The sequence below is a fragment of the Pezoporus wallicus genome, unplaced genomic scaffold (assembly GCF_028554395.1).
Source record: "Pezoporus wallicus isolate ANWC-B61680 ecotype Strahan unplaced genomic scaffold, APGP_CSIRO_Pwel_v1 contig_13381, whole genome shotgun sequence".
NCBI lineage: Eukaryota > Metazoa > Chordata > Aves > Psittaciformes > Psittacidae > Pezoporus > Pezoporus wallicus.
In genome coordinates, this window is record NW_026637893.1 from 318,005 (window position 1) to 334,779 (window position 16,775).

The following is a 16,775-nucleotide window of genomic DNA, read 5'->3' on the forward strand; positions in this document are numbered from 1 at the left end:
GGGGTCCAGAGAAGACCCACAAAAACAATGGGGGACAGAGCACCTCTCCTGTGAGGAACAGCTGAGAGATCTGGGGTTGTTCAGCCTGGAGAAGACTCCAGGTGGCCTTACTGTGGCCTTTCAGTTCCTAAAAGGGGCCCATTAAGAAAGATGGGGAGAGACTTTCTAGCAGGGCCTGTTGTGACAGGACGAGGTGTGATGGATATAAACTGAAAGAGGGAGATTCAGGCTGGATGTGAGGAAGAAATCCTTTACACTGAGGGTGGTGAAACACTGGCACAGGTTGCCCAGAGAGGTGCTGGATACCCCATCCCTGGAGACATTCCAGGCCAGGCTGGATGTGGTTCTGAGCAACCTCACCTTGATGAATACATCCGTGCTCACTGCAGGGGTTTGGACTGGATGAGCTTTGAAGGTCCCTTCAACCCAAACCATTCTGTGACTCTGTGATCTTCCCCAGTAGCAGGCACACTGTATCTAAGCTGTTACATTTATGTGTTTTCATGTTTGGAGGGAGCATTTCCTCACATCCCAGGGTACTCCAACAGTAACAGGCAGTAGCAACAACCATCTGAGGTGTTATATGTACATTTATATATATAAAAAAGCATAATTAGGTCATTTCTATGAAGAGTGTATTCGAGCAGATTGTCCTTGTCCTCCAGGTGCAAACAGGGAAGGGAAACATCCTCCTCTGTTTCTAATAGAGCTGTCTGGTGTCCAAGCACAAGGACTGCTGCTAGTCCTCATTGCTGTCATCATCCTCCCCCTCTTCTTCATCCTCCTCCTCCGCTGCATCTCCCACAAGCTTCTGGAAGTCTCCAGTCTCCGAATTCCACAGAAATTTAATGGTGACTTTAAACTCTGCCATCTCATAGCCAAAGAGTTTCTAGGAAAGGACACAAAGTTGTCATTGCTGCCTTACGTCCATAGCCTGCTTAGCAAAACTATGTCAAGGAAATAAGTACCACTTCCAGCTGGGAACTGCGGCAAAGCAGGAGCCAAAATAACTGCTGCAGAGTTTTAGCACTCGTGTTAGGAAGGGGTAAGGAAGCTTGCACACCCCACTGACCAATACCCAGCAGTGCTGCTCACCTTCACCCCAGAACTCACACCCTACACCACAATTAAGCTGAGAAATTAACTGGGGGCTCACAGAGATGCCATGTTACAGCGTTACTCACCAGGACTCGGGCTTGCTCAGGGGTGAGAACATCCCCTTCTTTGCAGACTTCATAATCTGAAAGCAGCGTCACCACTCCTGCGGGACCAGAAGCTCTTGAAATAGGCTCAGAAATCCTGGAGGAGCCCAGGGAAAAGCGGGGCTCTCACAAACACCACCATTCCATGCACGTATTGGAGCTCTCCAGGAAGCTGGGTGAGATAAGCTCTAAAACCCCCAAGTCTAGTTTCTGAACAGGATACAGATATGCTGGTGGTCACCACTGAAGGAAGGCAATACCTGATAGAGAGCTGGTTGCTTGCTCATCCTCTGACAACGGTTTGGGAAGAGCAGCACAAGAATACAATGACTTCTAGCACCAGCCAAAGAAGAATAAAGCTGCCCATGGCATTTTCTCCTAAACTCTTATTTAACATTCTCTTTCAAAGACATTACCTGTGCAGGTGAAAGCTGAGCTCCCCTCAGCCCCATCACATACCTTTCTTCAGTGCCGTTGGCAGCCCCAGCTGCCGTAGCTGTGGCTCCATAGAGTGAGGAAACTGCTCCAAGGGTCCCGTGTCCAGGCTCACCGTGTACGTCGCCTTGTTCCCCGCGCGGGCAAAGTCAACCTCTTTGAACTTGGAGAACCACCTGGGACAGGGATTGGTCACAAGAGCTTTAGCTGCAGTGACTTCTTCCCTGCTGTTGGGAAGATGAGTGGAAAAGCCTCACAAGATCCTGACTGCTTGAAGAGAAACGTCAGTGAGTGATGTAGACAAGGGGAAGGAAACCAAGCAGCTGCTCTGTTTCACACCCTCACTGCACTGACGTGTACTCACTCGTCCACCTCTTCTTTGGTGCGGTTGGTGAAGAGCAGACCGACTTCTCCCCGCAGGTGTTTGCTGACCTGAAAGACAGAAGCCATCACGGGACTTGAGCAGTGTCCAGGGATCAATCCTGCACCGGAGCCAAGCTCTGCCAACAACAGGGATGGGTGCCACAACACCGGTGGTTTCTGTTACAGCACCCGAGGGAGCCCAGCTTTCTGGGGGCAAAGCTTTCAGGACACAACCCCTACCTTGTGCAGGTTCTCCTTGTACTCACTGCTCGGCTCGCGTCCCAGCGCCACCATCATCACTTTGTTCTTCCCAAAGAAGATCCTGGACCGGCGGGAGGAGGAGAAGGAGCCATCAGCTCCCGGTCCGCGCTCCCCCCGCAGCAGCACCCTCTGCCCACCGCTGCCCCCTGCCCCACCTGCTGTGCTTCCAAGCGTTACGCACGTCCTTCAGCTTGTTGTTCCTCATGTTGGCAACGGAGAAGACGAAGATGTACTTGTAGGTGTCCACGCATCTCCGCAGCTGCAAGGCAGCCGTTAGCGGGGGCCGGGGTACCGCGGCACCACGCGGGGCCAGGCCAGGCCGCGCCGCACTCACCTCGGCGATGAGCGCCTGCTTGGCTTCCAACCCCTTCCTGGGCGTCCGCGTCAGGGAGACTGCGGGAGCGGAGCGGGGAACGCGTTAGTGCGGGAGGGGAGAAGGGACCGCGTTAGTGCGGGAGGGGAGAAGGGAACGCGTTAGTGCGGGAGGGGAGAAGGGAACGCGTTAGTGCGGGAGGGGAGAAGGGAACGCGTTAGTGCGGGAGCGGAGCGGGGAACGCGTTAGTGCGGGAGCGGAGCGGGGAACGCGTTAGTGCGGGAGCGGAGAAGGGAACGCGTTAGTGCGGGAGGGGATAAGGGAACGCGTTAGTGCGGGAGCGGAGCGGGGAACGCGTTAGTGCGGGAGGGGATAAGGGAACGCGTTAGTGCGGGAGCGGAGAAGGGAACGCGTTAGTGCGGGAGCGGAGAAGGGAACGCGTTAGTGCGGGAGGGGATAAGGGAACGCGTTAGTGCGGGAGCGGAGCGGGGAACGCGTTAGTGCGGGAGCGGAGAAGGGAACGCGTTAGTGCGGGAGCGGAGCGGGGAACGCGTTAGTGCGGGAGGGGAGCGGGGAACGCGTTAGTGCGGGAGCGGAGCGGGGAACGCGTTAGTGCGGGAGGGGAGAAGGGGACGCGTTAGTGCGGGAGGGGAGAAGGGAACGCGTTAGTGCGGGAGCGGAGCGGGGAACGCGTTAGTGCGGGAGCGGAGCGGGGAACGCGTTAGTGCGGGAGGGGAGAAGGGAACGCGTTAGTGCGGGAGCGGAGAAGGGGACGCGTTAGTGTGGAAGGGGAGCGGGGAACGCGTTAGTGCGGTAGAAGCGGTGCCGGGCCCCGGCGCACTCACCCTTGCGGTCCCGCTTGGATTTCGGCATGGCTCCGCGGCCGTCGTGCTCCGAGGCCCCCGAGGCGGCGCTGTGCGGGCTGCCGGGAGCGCCGGCGGGCTGCCTCCCGCGGTGCCTGTGTGTCCGCCTTGCGGTTCCGAGCGGGTTTGCGGCGCAGGCAGCAGCGGGGGCAGCCCTGCGGCGTTAAGGACCTCTGGGTGCCGGGAGCGCGGCCTGGCGCTACGATGGCGGTGGGGCTGTGGGCGCTGCTGCTGCCGCTGGCGGCCGCTGTCTATGAGGACCAAGTGGGCAAGTTCGACTGGTGAGTGCCGGGGCAGCCGGGGGGGTCCCACCGCGCCGGGGGCCTCCTGCGAGCCTGGGGCCCGCCGTGCTGCCTCCCGCTGCTGCGGCCTCCCTGGGGCCTTCCGTTCCCCCGGTCCTATCTCAGCCGCTCACGTTTGCTGTCCTAGGAGGCAGCAGTACGTGGGGAAGCTCAAGTTCGCCTCTCTCGAGGCCTCGCAGGGTTCCAAGAAGCTCGTTGTGGCCACCGAGAAGAACGTCGTGGCTGCCCTGAACTCCAGGAGTGGTGAAATCCGTGAGTGAAGTGGGTTTTGTTGTGCGGGGGATAATGGGTTGATCGGGTTGTGCTGTGTGGGACTTGTAGCTGTGTGCTACATAGGGCTTGGGGGGTGTTGGTTGATGAGAAACTGAGCATGATCCAGCTTCAGTGTGTGCTTGAGCCCAGAACCTGCCCGTGTGCGGGGCTGCATCCCCAGAGCGTGAGCAGCACCTCAGGGAGGGGATCCTGCCCCTCCCTGTTCTGCTCTCGTGAGACCCCACTTGCAGCACTGTGTGCAGTGTTGGTGTCCTCAGCATAATGAGGACAGGGAGCTGTTGGAGCAAGTCCTGAGGAGGCCACGAGGATGATCAGGGGCTGGAGCAGCTCCTGTATGGAGCCAGGCTGAGAACATTGGGGCTGCTCAGCCTGGAGAAGAGAAGCTGTGTGGAGACCTCAGAGCAGTTTCCAGTGTCTGAAGGGGGCTGCAAGGATGCTGCAGAGGGGCTCTTCATCAGGGACTGTAGGGATAGGATAAGGGGTGATGGGTTCAAACTGAAACAGGGGAAGTTCAGGTTGGAGATAAGGCAGAAGCTCTTCCTTGTGAGGGTGCTGAGGCGCTGGCACAGGTTGCCCAGAGAAGCTGTGGCTGCCCCATCCCTGGCAGTGTTCAAGGCCAGGTTGGACACAGGGGCTTGGAGCAAGCTGCTCTAGTGGAAGGTGTCCCTGCCTGTGGCAGGGGTTGGAGCTGGATGAGCTTTAAGGTTCTTTCCAGCACAAACCATTCCATGATTCTGTGTTTTAATAGAGAGTGATGCTGGCAACGTTGTTTTGTCAGACTAAGAGGATTCATCTGGCAGTTCAGAAGCTGTTGCTTCGGCAGGCTGACTGTTCTCTGTGTACATTTATGGCCAGAAAGAGCCGAGTTTAAAAATAACCACAAACAAATGCTTTGGGGGAGAAGATCTTGTTCTCACATCGCTCCGTTTGTTTCAGTGTGGCGCCATGTAGACAAGGGAACTTCTGAAGGAGCAGTGGATGCAATGCTGATCCATGGACAGGGTAAGGAGAACACGAGGGTGTTGTGCTGGGGCTCGTGGTTGCCTTCATACATGGGATCTCAACCATGTATTAGAGCAGGAGCTGAACTTGTCAGAACTTCCTGCCTTGTTGACCTGTGCTGGGTACATGTTCCATGTTCGTTTTCTCTTCATTTCCTGGGCAGATGCCATCACTGTGTCCAATGCTGGACGTATTCTGCGCTCCTGGGAGACCAACATTGGAGGGTTGAACTGGGAGACATCCCTGGACACGGGCAGGTAGGCTTTCCTGTTTGTAATGCTGCTGTAGAAGGAAAAAAGGGGTTGTAGACCTTCTCTGGGCTTGCATTATGGAGAAAGACGGGTTAGGTGGAAGTACGTTTCCAAAATAACATCGGGATGAGTTCTTTAGGAAGGGCTGAACCTTCCAGTTAAATCTATTTCTATTGCTTAGCAAACCAGTAAGAGGAAGAGGTGCATGTTTTTTTAAATAGATTAATTTTCACTTTAAACCTACAACATGTTTCACATGCATCTAGTTTGGGGTGCCTGGATTCAGCCAAGTGCTCTCTGCGGAGATCAGCAAGGGTACATAAAGCGGGATAGAAATTGTACTTCACGACTGATGTTGAGTGTTTGGAGTGGTTTTATTTTGTGCTAGAAGAAAACAGCTCTCTAACTCACTGCCTCTGACCTATGCTTAGTTTCCAGGTGGCTGGTTTGGTGGGGCTGCAGGACGTGGTGAAATACGTGGCAGTCCTGAAGAAAGCAGCCATCTCTCTTCACTACCTTTCCAACGGGCACCAGAAATGGGTGGAATACTTGCCAGAAAGGTAAGAACGACTTTTAAGTGTAAACTTCTGGCAGGGAGCTTGTTGCCTTGGAGAGGAATGGATGCTGTGCTTGCCTTCTGCTTTTGGAAACTGATGTGAGGAGATGATGCTTCATGGTTGCTACCTCTCTTGCAGTGAGAGTACTCAGTACCAGCTGCTGTATTCCCATGGGACTGGAGTGATCCATGTGCTTGGAATTGTTCCCCAGAGCCACCTGAACATTTTAACCTTCAGTGTAGAAGATGGAGAAATTACAAAACAGGTAGTGCTTGATTGTGGATCCAAAATACTGAAGTTGATGTTAACAAATGTACTTCTGATTAGATGGGCTGTGGTGTGCAGAGTAATTGGTGTGGTGTCATGAAATTCCCTTTCACTATGGCATTGCTGCAGGCCAATAAATGGGTGGAAGCATTTTGCTGGAAGCAAAACCTGGATATCTCAGTTTCACCCAGGGTCATGAATAGAAAAGACTGACTTAAATTCTTAGTTGTGTCCAAGCTGGTTCTTGGAAGATTTAGTTCTGTTGAGAGCTTTGTTCATGTCTCACTTGGCAGATCAGAGTAGCAGCCCCGTGGCTGAAGACCCTGAACGGCGTGTGCAGCGTGGTGGGGGAGGCAGTGCTGGTGTGCATGGACATGGACACACGTTCACTCTATGTTTGCTCCTTGGAGACCGAGCAGGAGATGAGGCAGATCCCACTGCAGGTGAGAAGTCCTTAGAAAGAGTTGTGTGTAATTCATTGTCCGGCTGGTTTGGTGCTTGGCAGCAGAGGGGGTTCTATCTTTAAAATACAGAGCGATTGAAGAGATAGGGAGGGGATTGGAATCTGTACATTGAGACGAGAGAGAAAAGTCTTTGTCTAATCATTCATTCTGGATCAGTGCCTTCAGATCTTGGCTCCAACAGGATGCTTAGCCTCCTTGCTTCTGCTTTATTTACCCTGACACAGGGAATCTCTTCATAAAGCTTATATTGCTGCTGATAAAAGGAAGCTATTAGTTTCAGTTGGGAAAACTCATGAACATGTGTCTCCCCTTCACAGTCACTTGACCTGGAGTTTGCTGATGGCTTCCAGCCCAGGATACTGGCCACTCAACCCAATGTAGTCAGTGCTTCACGGACTCAGTTCTTCCTGCAGCTGGCTCCAAGCCACTTCTCTCTGCTGCAGTACAAACACGGGCTGCTCAGCCACCTCCGGGACTTCCAGCAGGTAACCAGGATGAATGTACTCCAGTGGGAGGGCCAAATACAGCTTAAAATTCTTTAAAACCTCTGTACTGAGCTTTCTGAAGGAGCTGCTGAGCTGCTTATTTCAGTGTGCTCTTGGCTGCAACACTTGAACACCATTTGATTACATTTATACTACTTGAACTATTTCCAACAACTGAATTGTTGCCAACAGTTGTCAGCACTGGGGTGCTGCCCTGGTTTTGAGGTGGGTACAGATGTGTGTCTAAGTGGCTGGTGGTGCAGCAGTACTTTTGGTACACCAGCTGAGAGGTTTTGAAAGCAAATGAGCTTTAAAAAGCCAAGGAACACTGGACATAATGGTTCAAAACCCTGTGGCAGGTCAACTGCTTCCATGTGTGAGAAGTATTAGATAGTATTAGTTCAGTCTTAGGTAATTTCATTTGGTGAAACAATGACATTTAAAGCCTGGCTGTGAAAGATCATCTGTTTCTAATGGTTTAGTTTGGTGCACAGGTAGGTTTTATGGGGTTTGGGGTGTTTTCTTGTTTCTTTTGTAATTTCCTGCTCTTTTCTCTATTCAGGCAGCTCTGGTGAGTTTTGCAACAACTGGGGAGAAGACTGTGGCTGCTGTCCTGACCTGCAGGAGCGAGCTGGTGAGCACAGTTTGCCTGTACTATGGAACCAGCACAGCTCTAGCATGGATCTGCTCGGGGGGGTGGGTTGCATAAGGGCTTTCCTTCATGGAGGAGGATTTAATTAGCTTCTTGGGCATATGAAGACAATGATAATGCAAGCAGGCCTTGATTATTGTCAGATAAGGCTATCTGTGGCTTGGTGAAGCATCTTGTCCTGTGTGCGGCGTGTTTGAACCTTGTCTGAGGTGGGCAGGTAACCTAGAAATCAGCTTCACTGACTTGCAGAGGATTTCAGTTCTGAGGGGTACTGAACTTAGCCAGCTCTCATTTTTATCAGAAATAGAACAGAACAGACTGTTTCCTGCCTGGTTTCAGAGTCAGGCCGAACGTGACTTGTCAGGCACTCAGAAACCTGTTTTATTTTGTCCTCTTACTGCCATGTTATCTCTTCTCATCCTCATTTCAGAAGCCTGGGAGTTCTGATGGCCTGCATGCTGGACGTGCTCTGGAGGATTCCCAGAGGCAGGTATGAAGGGTTCCCAAGAACAGCAGAAGTTCTTGACAGTCCTTTTGTTCCTTTGCGTGCAGGAACAGAATGCAAAAGGTGTTACACCATCTTTTTGAAGACTGTTTGTAGCAGCTCCACATATATAATCTAAAGCTCTCCTGCAGCCACAGTTCTTGCTGAATATGAAATCCCTCTGCAGAACTTGGTGTGACACATGTGTTTAACTCTGCTATTTTCTGCCTGGTGTTACAGGACTCCTTGACCTGTTCCAATCAAACCTACAATATTAATCTCTACCTGGTTGAAACTGGACAAAGATTGCTGGATACCACAATTACCTTTACCCTGGAGCCGAGTGGTGCCAAGCCACAGCAGGTGAGTGAGGAGAGATTATCACACTTGCAATGCCCTCCCTACCCTGCTGTGGCAGACTTGATAGAGCCTTCCAAGGAGCTGTGCCTGTGGAGGACAAGAGGAAAAGCATTCTGAGGGCGTGCTGGATTAGTGCACACAATCATGCTGTTTGCTCTTGATTTACCCAAGAGTTTTGTTTTCTCTAAGGACATGATGTGATCATTAACCTCACTGATTCATTTGCTTTTTGTTCCAGCTATACATCCAAGTCTTCCTGAAGAAGGATGACTCCGTGGGCTATCGGGCCTTGGTACAAACAGAAGACCACATGCTAATGTTCCTCCAGCAGCCAGGTAACTGGCACAAACAGCAGCTTGCTCCATTCTTAACAGTGCACACCTTGTCCCTGTAGGCCAGGGAGAAAATTCCAAGTCCCAAATGATTATGTTTTATCATTGCTTTCTTTGGAAACCACCAAAATGAATTTAACTGGTCTAAGTTCCATTCCCTCAGTGCCATGGGTTAGTGGTGGCCTTGGGAGTAAAGGTTGGACTTGATGATCTTAAGGGTCTTTTCCAACCTCATTTATTCTATGATTCTATGAATGATCCTGGAGACTCTTTCACCCTCACAAGACATCTCATCTGAGAAAACATTCTGCCATGTTCTTTGTGGTAGGAGGAGAGTCCAAGTCCTGTTATAGATCTTCCTCAGAGTTTCTTTGGAAAAGATCCTCATGGCAAAAATGTTCATTTGCAGGAAGGTTTCGAGGTCCTTCTCAGTGACATGAACTTTCTAGGGCTGAAAAGGAATCCAGTAGTTCACACTCTGTATCTCATACTTTAAATAGACGTAATGACTGTAACCCTTTTAAAACACCAGATCCTAGAATCATACCATCATACAATGGCTTTTACTGACCCAGTGGCTTTTCCCCAAAAGTGGTTCCAGTTGTGCAATATATTTGTCTTTTATGACAGAGCTAATTGCATGATATTAGGTAGGTAGGTGGATGGATGGAGGGATGGATGGAGGGAGGGATGGATGTTTTGTGTTTCATTAAGAGCAGTGATTTGCATCTGAAGGGTCCCCTGGAAGATAATTTCTATATTGAGTGAGTCTATTTCCAGATATTAAGTTTCTTTTTCCAATATTTGACTCCTTATTTCTTTCCAGGAAAAGTTGTGTGGAATAGAGAGGAGTCCCTAGCAGAAGTGGTAAGCTTGGAGATGGTGGATCTACCTCTGACAGGTGCCCAGGCTGAGCTGGAGGGAGAATTTGGGAAGAAAGCAGGTAAGCCATAGACATACCAGGATTACCCCTGTGAGTTTGGTTTTCTTCCTGAATAAATGTATTGATTGTTTTTCATCTGAGCTGAGAGGATTCCATTTTCTACTGATGGCAATTAAACCAAGCAGAAACAAACCCATTTCTGTCTGAACTTTGAAAGTCCAATGCCAAATGCAGATGACTTGAGTGTATTACGTAGTTATATTAAATAAGCAGTCAGCAGCAGTAGTGGGGATTTTGGCCACCTCTCCTAAATACTTCCCTTTGACTCTTTCTGTAAGACTCATTTGCAATAGCCTTTTTTTGCCCTTTGTTTTGTTTTTCCTTGCTGTCCTGGATGCAGCCATTCAAGGTAACCTCTGCATGCAGTGTTCCTGGTGTTTCTTACAACTGCTTCCTAGTGAAGTCTGATCTCTGCTTGTCTTCCTCAGTGGTTAAAGATAGTTGAAGTCTGGTGTTCTCTTTGTTTCAAGGAGCTAAATATAAACCTCGATTGGGCAGAATTAAGTATTTCTTTACTTCAAAGGCTTCTCTTGCTCTGAATAATGAGTACAGAAGGAGATATAAACCTTTTAGGTGGGTAGGCTTTAGGTGGGCACTTACTGGGGGTGTACCAGTGAGAAAGAAGGGATACAAAGGAAGAGGTGCTGCATTCTGCATGAAGGTTTGCTTTCAGTTGATGGGGATGTCTTCTGGAATGAGCTGTACCACTGTCAAGTGGGAAGAGGTTGGTAAATGCAGAGTCTGCTGTACAAATGGTAACTGGAACTGTGCTATTCTGGAATAGGAGCCAGAGGCAAGGAGTTCCCGTAGGTCCATGCATGGCAGCATTTCTTCTTTATGGTTGAGGCCATCATTTCTGTTGTGGAGTGGGGCATAACGGTTTATGTTGCTACTGTGTTGGCCCCATTTGCAGATGGCTTGCTGGGGATGTTTCTGAAGAGGCTCTCCTCCCAGCTCATCCTGCTGCAAGCCTGGACTGCTCATCTTTGGAAGATGTTCTATGATGCCAGGAAACCCCGGAGCCAGATTAAAAATGAGATTAACATTGACAATTTGGCCCGAGATGAATTCAACCTCCAGAAAATGATGGTGATGGTCACTGCTTCAGGAAAGGTGAGGAAGCCAGGGTAGGAATCTGCTTCTAGCCTGTACCAAGGAGTCTCAGCTCTGGTGTTCGTCAGGCTCTGGGCAGAACACGGCGAGATGATGTGCAGAATGCTTTGGAGAGGGACTAAGTCTCTTCTTTCTTTGTCATAGCCTGAAGAAAGATGCAGTGCTTGAGTGCCAGACATGTGTTGTTCTAAACTTGGGTTTTCCTGTGTCTCTGCTCAGCTTTTTGGTATTGAAAGCAGCTCTGGCACCATCCTGTGGAAGCAATATCTCAGGAATGTGCGACCAGGCTCCTCCTTTAAGCTGATGGTCCAGAGAACAACAGCCCATTTCCCACACCCTCCACAATGCACCTTGCTTGTGAAGGACAAGGTGAGTGCCTTTCCTCTCTCCCTCCACTGAACTTACTGAGCTTGGAAATGTGTGCTTTGAAGGAGTGGAAAAAAAGTCTCTTTTCTGGGTATTGTCTGGTTGTCACTGACGTGGGGACAGGAGGAGAATGTGAACACCCTGAATCCAGGTTGTGAATAATCGACACTAGTAAGCAGCAGATAGAAAATCAGCTCTTTTTTCTGCCTTAGAAAAAGCTTTGCATCTTGTTTGTTTTATAGGAAACCAAAATGAGCTTCTTGTATGTCTTTAACCCCATCTTTGGGAAGAGAAGTCAAGTAGCTCCCCCTCTTTTGAAGCGTCCAATACTTCAGACTTTGCTTCTGCCTATTATGGATCAAGATTATGCCAAAGTACTACTCCTCATTGATGATGAGTACAAGGTAAATTGCTTTGCCTGGAGACAGTTTTCCTCATGTTCTGATTAATATTTGCCTCCCTTTGGAGCAAGATTAAAATGCCATTGAGTCACAGTTCCCACAAAGCGATGAGGTTATTCTGGTAAAACAGCCCTCATCCTGATAAATTTGTTTGAAACAATCTTTCTGTGCTGCTGTTTTCTTGGGTTTTGGTGGCTTGGGGTTATTTTGTGTGTCAGTTGGTCTTTAACCTCTGTTTCAATTCTTCTTTTCCAGGTTACAGCTTTCCCAGCGACTAAAAATGTCCTTCGCCAGCTAAGAGAAATGGCTCATTCCATCTTTTTTTATCTAGTTGATGCTGAGCAGGGAAGACTCTCTGGATTCAGGCTGAAAAAGGTATGGAAGACTCATTACAGTCCAAGTCCTGAACATCCTCTGGCTAATGGTAGCTCTCTTCATTGGATTTAAGGCATTTTGCTCCAGATAGAAACAGTTCAGCCTCAAAATGTGCCCAAGAAACTTGCATTTCAAAAGCATTTTACGGGCAGAGGCGGTGTCTTCTGAGGACAACGTAAAACCTCCAACATGGTGCTTTGTTCCTGCAGGACCTGACAACAGAGGAGAGCTGGGAGGTGGTCATACCCACTGAAGTGCAGAGGATAGTGAGTGTGAAGGGGAAGAGGTCCAATGAGCACGTGCACTCCCAGGGCCGGGTGATGGGAGACCGCAGCGTTCTCTATAAGGTGCCTTTGCAACTTGTTGTTGGCTTTTTGTTGCTGTGTTATCTCAGGGGCAGATCTCAGCACTGTTTCTAGGTGCTATGTGGAGAGCAACTGCCCTGTGGTGCCATTTTTGCTCTATATGGCTCACTGACCACATACTTTGTTTATTATATGCTTAGCTCCAGATGAAATGTGTATAAATAAGGGGCCTACAGCACTAAAGTGAGGGTGATTCTCTCTTTTTCTCCAGTCCCTGAATCCCAACCTGCTTGCTGTGGTGACAGAGAGCACAGATACACATCACGAGCGCACGTTCATTGGAATATATCTGATTGATGGAGTCACAGGCAGGATCATTCACTCCTCAGTGCAGAAGAAAGCGAAGGGACCTGTCCATATGGTTCACTCAGAGAACTGGGTGGTGGTAAGGAGTTGTTCTTAGCTGGTTCTTTATGTCTGGGAGGTTGGGCAATTGCTGAACCTGTCTGGAAAAGACTTTCTGATCATTCTCTGGGATTTTTTGAGATGTGTCTCTTGTGAGACCCCACCTGCAGTAGCGTGCACAGCTCTGGTGTCCCCAACACAAGAGGGACATGGAACTGTTTGAGCAAGTCCAAGGGAGGCCACAAAGATGCTGTGCAGCTCTGCTCTGGAGCCAGGCTGAGAGAGCTGGGCTGGTTCAGCCTGGAGAAGAGAAGGCTCCTTAATGGGAGACCTCAGAGCAGCTCCAGTGCCTAAAGGGGCTGCAGGAAACCTGGAGAGGGGCTTTGGGCAAGGGCCTGTAGGGACAGGCCAAGGGGAATGGCTTTAACCTGCCAGAGGGGAGACTGAGATGAGCTCTTAGGCAGAAGCTCTTCCCTGTGAGGGTGCTGAGGCGCTGGCACAGGGTGCCCAGAGAAGCTGTGGCTGCCCCATCCCTGGCAGTGCTCAAGGCCAGGTTGGACACAGGGGCTTGGAGCAAGCTGCTCTAGTGGAAGGGGTCCCTGCCTGTGGCAGGGGTTGGAGCTGGGTGAGCTTTAAGGTCCCTTCCGACCCAAGCCAGGCTGGGATTTCTTGCTGCCTCTCTGTATCAGTGACTCTGCTTGCCTTGTATTCCTAAAACCCTTTTCTCATTTCAGTACCAGTACTGGAACACAAAGGCACGTCGGAATGAGTTCACTGTGCTGGAGCTGTATGAGGGGACAGAGCAATACAATGCCACAGCCTTCAGCTCCCTGGACCGCCCCATTTTACCTCAGGTTCTCCAGCAATCTTACATCTTCCCGTCTGCCATCAGTGCCATGGAGGCCACCATCACTGAGCGGGGCATCACCAGCCGGCACTTGCTCGGTGAGTATGTCCTGCTCTGTTCTGCATGTGCTGATGCTGCCTGCACAAGGCAGTTTCACATTGAAATTCAAGCAAAATCAGTTTGCCTGCAAAAGTGATGCCTGTGGGCTGCTCTGGCCTCCTGGCAAGAGCAGGGATAGGCACCAAGAGAGCACTTACGTGAGCTGCTAGGAAACACAGTCAGAAAGAGCCATTCTTAAGATGTGTTTCTTTAACGCACAGTTGGGCTTCCCTCTGGGGCCATCCTCTCCCTTCCCAAGGCTCTGCTGGATCCTCGCCGCCCAGAGATCCCCACAGAACAAAGCAGGTAAGGAAAGCAGGATAACCACTATTCCTGGACGGCTTTGAGGAGGGATTTGTTTTGTGTGTAGTAGAGTTGTGTCAAGTAGAACACCTTGTCCTGGACAGATTCAGGGCAATTCTTGCATTAAATGAAGTGAGGTCACCGCACCCAGTCTGTGACCATGGAAAATGTTTGTGATACAATAGATCTTACCATTAGCAACATGAGTGTTATCTCCATTGTAAGAAGTAGCAGGCAGAGTGAGTGCCTGAAGTTTTTAGAATTACACTTACTTTTAGCACTTCAGAGGGCTGTTGCAGTGCAGTCTGACCCAGTGGCATGTGTGGTTTTCATCGTGCATCAGAAATGAATCTGCACTGGGAAAAGCCACTAAATTTGCTGTTTCAGGTCAGCTTGTGATGATCAGACATGAAATGCAGGTGATGTCCTCCATGTGCTGGTCGACTGGGTTTTGATTTCTCTCTAAATGCCTTTCAGAGAAGAGAACCTGATTCCATACTCCCCTGATGTGCAGATCCATGCTGAGAGGTTTATCAACTACAATCAAACCATATCCCGGATGAGAGGGATTTATACAGCCCCCTCTGGCCTAGAGTCTACTTGTCTGGTGAGCACAGGCTGGAAGCTTCAGTGTAGAGATAAGGAGGTGCTGCAGCCTGTGGCAGGGAGCTCTGTGACTGCTGATCAAGTGGCTGCTCACTGCTTCAGTGTTTCTTCTTTTAATCAGAACTATGGACTTCACTCAGTCAGTTTTGATGCACCCAATCCTGTGCTCAGCTCTGGGCCCCTGACTGCAAGAGAGACACTGAGGTGCTGGAGCAGGGCCAGAGAAGGGCAACAGAGCTGGTGCAGGGCCTGGAGCACAAGTGTGATGGGGAAGGGCTGAGGGACCTGAGGGGTTCAGTCTGGAGAAGAGAAGGCTCAGGGGGGACCTGATGGCTCACTACAACTGCCTGACAGGAGGATGGAGCCAGGAGGGGCTGGGCTCTGCTCCCAAGGAACAAGGGATGGGACAAGAGGAACCGGCCTCAAGCTGCACCAGGGCAGGTTTAGATGGAGCTGAGGAACAATTCCTGCCCCAGAGGGTGCTCGGGCATTGGAACAGGCTGCCCAGGGCAGGGCTGCAGTCACCGTCCCTGCAAGTGTTTGCACCCAGTGGAGATGAGGCCTCAGTGCCATGGGTTAGGGGTGGCCTTGGCAGTGCTGGGGTGAGGGTTGGACTGGATGAGCTTAAAGGGCTTTTCCAACCCAGTTGATTCTGTGATTCCATGATCTGGTTTTATACCAGATTTACACTGCCCCATCCCTGTCATTGTTCAGGGCCAGGTTGAACAGAGCCTTGAGTGCCAGGGTCTAGTGTGAGGTGTCCCTGCCCATGGCAGGGGGTTGGAACTGGATGATCTTAAGCTCCTTTCCAACCCAAACCATTCTATGATTCTACACTAAAACCTGCATTTACCAGCTCATGATCTCATCCCTGCAGGTTGTTGCATACGGCCTGGACATCTACCAGACCCGAGTGTACCCATCGAAGCAGTTTGACGTCCTGAAGGATGACTATGACTACGTGCTCATAAGCAGCGTCCTCTTTGGGCTGGTTTTTGCTACCATGATCACAAAGAGACTGGCACAGGTGAAGCTTCTGAACCGGGCCTGGCGCTAAGGCTGCGGGCCCAGGGAGGGCTTTGGCTGGAGAAGACATCTGAGATGTGGACTGGCTGAAGATCTGTTACCCCATGTTGGGTTCAGTTCCAAGTTCCAGCTTGCTTGATGGGTGCAAACACCTGTATTATGTTTTTGCTGGAGGATATCTGGGAGGAAAAGGTGCTGGTGCAACAACACAATATGGTGCCTGTGTGTTTCCCAGGGAGAAGAAATGGAAGAGAGACTATTATAAAGTAAATCTCCCCAACCTCCATTAATGTCCTAAAATCTGCCATGGCATCATCTCCCTGATGTTAGTGAAGATCTAAGGATGCACATACTCCTGATCCTCATCTCTTCCTCAGCAAGAGGAGGACAGAGGGATGTTGTGCTGTGTGTGCACGGTGCCACTTGAGCTACTGTGGGCAAGGACTGAGGAGACGTTGGGAAGAAGGTTAGAACTTGGATGGATGCTGTTGGAAAATGGCCCCATTGGGTCACTCAGTCACGGGGCTGTGGAAGGAATTTGAATGTAAAATCTCTCCATGTTCTTTATTTATTATGATGTTGGTTTTAATTTTGCTGTATTTGGTGTATAACACTGGGGCTAAGGTCTCATCATGGTTGGGGAGTGAAGAACCTCACAGTGTTCCCCCCAATAATGGCCATGTGCTCTTTGTATATGGATTTAGAATCATGGAATCAACTGGGTTGGAAAAGCCCCTTCAGCTCATCCAGTCCAACCGTTCCCTGCACTGCCAAGGCCACCACTAACCCATGGCACTGAGGCCTCGTCTCCACGCTGTGTGAGCACTTGCAGGGATGGTGACTGCAGCCCTGCCCTGGGCAGCCTGTTCCAATGCCTGAGCACCCTCTGGGGCAGGAATTGTTCCTCAGCTCCATCTAAACCTGCCCTGGTGCAGCTTGAGGCCGGTTCCTCTTGTCCCATCCCTTGTTCCTTGGGAGCAGAGCCCAGCCCCTCCTGGCTCCATCCTCCTGTCAGGCAGTTGTAGGGAGCCATCAGGTCCCCCCCGAGCCTTCTCTTCTCCAGACTGAACCCCCCAGGTCCCTCAGCCCTTTCCCATCACACTTGTGCTCCAGGCCCTGC

At 50.5% G+C, this 16,775-nt stretch overlaps 2 protein-coding genes across 3 annotated transcripts; one reads left to right on the forward strand and one right to left on the reverse strand.

Moving 5' to 3' along the window:
• Nucleotides 1-572: 572 nt before the first annotated feature.
• MRTO4 (MRT4 homolog, ribosome maturation factor) lies at nucleotides 573-3,497 on the reverse strand. Its single transcript, XM_057408114.1, has 8 exons — nucleotides 3,420-3,497; nucleotides 2,596-2,654; nucleotides 2,417-2,520; nucleotides 2,241-2,322; nucleotides 2,002-2,069; nucleotides 1,662-1,813; nucleotides 1,185-1,261; nucleotides 573-889 (listed from the first exon to the last, which is right to left on the reverse strand). Exons 1-8 carry the CDS (start codon nucleotides 3,445-3,447, stop codon nucleotides 740-742), a joined length of 720 nt encoding a protein of 239 aa, XP_057264097.1. The 5' UTR covers nucleotides 3,448-3,497; the 3' UTR covers nucleotides 573-739.
• Nucleotides 3,498-3,566: 69 nt separating this feature from the next.
• Nucleotides 3,567-16,244, forward strand: EMC1 (ER membrane protein complex subunit 1). Of its 2 annotated transcripts, XM_057408112.1 has the most exons (23): nucleotides 3,567-3,718; nucleotides 3,867-3,991; nucleotides 4,949-5,014; nucleotides 5,178-5,271; nucleotides 5,697-5,825; nucleotides 5,961-6,087; nucleotides 6,383-6,532; nucleotides 6,871-7,038; nucleotides 7,601-7,672; nucleotides 8,121-8,180; nucleotides 8,415-8,537; nucleotides 8,773-8,869; nucleotides 9,693-9,809; nucleotides 10,723-10,922; nucleotides 11,142-11,291; nucleotides 11,531-11,692; nucleotides 11,945-12,064; nucleotides 12,274-12,411; nucleotides 12,641-12,814; nucleotides 13,509-13,719; nucleotides 13,942-14,026; nucleotides 14,501-14,630; nucleotides 15,507-16,244. In XM_057408112.1, exons 1-23 carry the CDS (start codon nucleotides 3,642-3,644, stop codon nucleotides 15,684-15,686), a joined length of 2,955 nt encoding a protein of 984 aa, XP_057264095.1. In that variant the 5' UTR covers nucleotides 3,567-3,641; the 3' UTR covers nucleotides 15,687-16,244. The 2 variants fall into 2 exon arrangements, with proteins under 2 accessions (XP_057264095.1, XP_057264096.1); XM_057408113.1 differs by lacking the exon at nucleotides 3,567-3,718 and having other exon boundaries at nucleotides 3,866-4,000.
• Nucleotides 16,245-16,775: the final 531 nt, after the last annotated feature.

Bases quoted from the DNA above. Each gene is read 5' to 3' on its own strand.
- MRTO4 (XM_057408114.1), bottom strand. From the start codon at position 3,447: ATGCCGAAATCCAAGCGGGACCGCAAGG. The intron at 2,521-2,595 runs GTGAGTGCGGCG...GCTGCCTTGCAG, and splicing joins AGCAGGCGCTCATCGCCGAG to CTGCGGAGATGCGTGGACAC. The intron at 2,070-2,240 runs GTAGGGGTTGTG...TCTGTCTTTCAG, and splicing joins ACAAGGAGAACCTGCACAAG to GTCAGCAAACACCTGCGGGG.
- EMC1 (XM_057408112.1), top strand. From the start codon at position 3,642: ATGGCGGTGGGGCTGTGGGCGCTGCTGCTGCCGCTGGCGGCCGCTGTC. The intron at 3,992-4,948 runs GTGAGTGAAGTG...CGTTTGTTTCAG, and splicing joins CTCCAGGAGTGGTGAAATCC to TGTGGCGCCATGTAGACAAG. The intron at 12,815-13,508 runs GTAAGGAGTTGT...TTCTCATTTCAG, and splicing joins ACTCAGAGAACTGGGTGGTG to TACCAGTACTGGAACACAAA.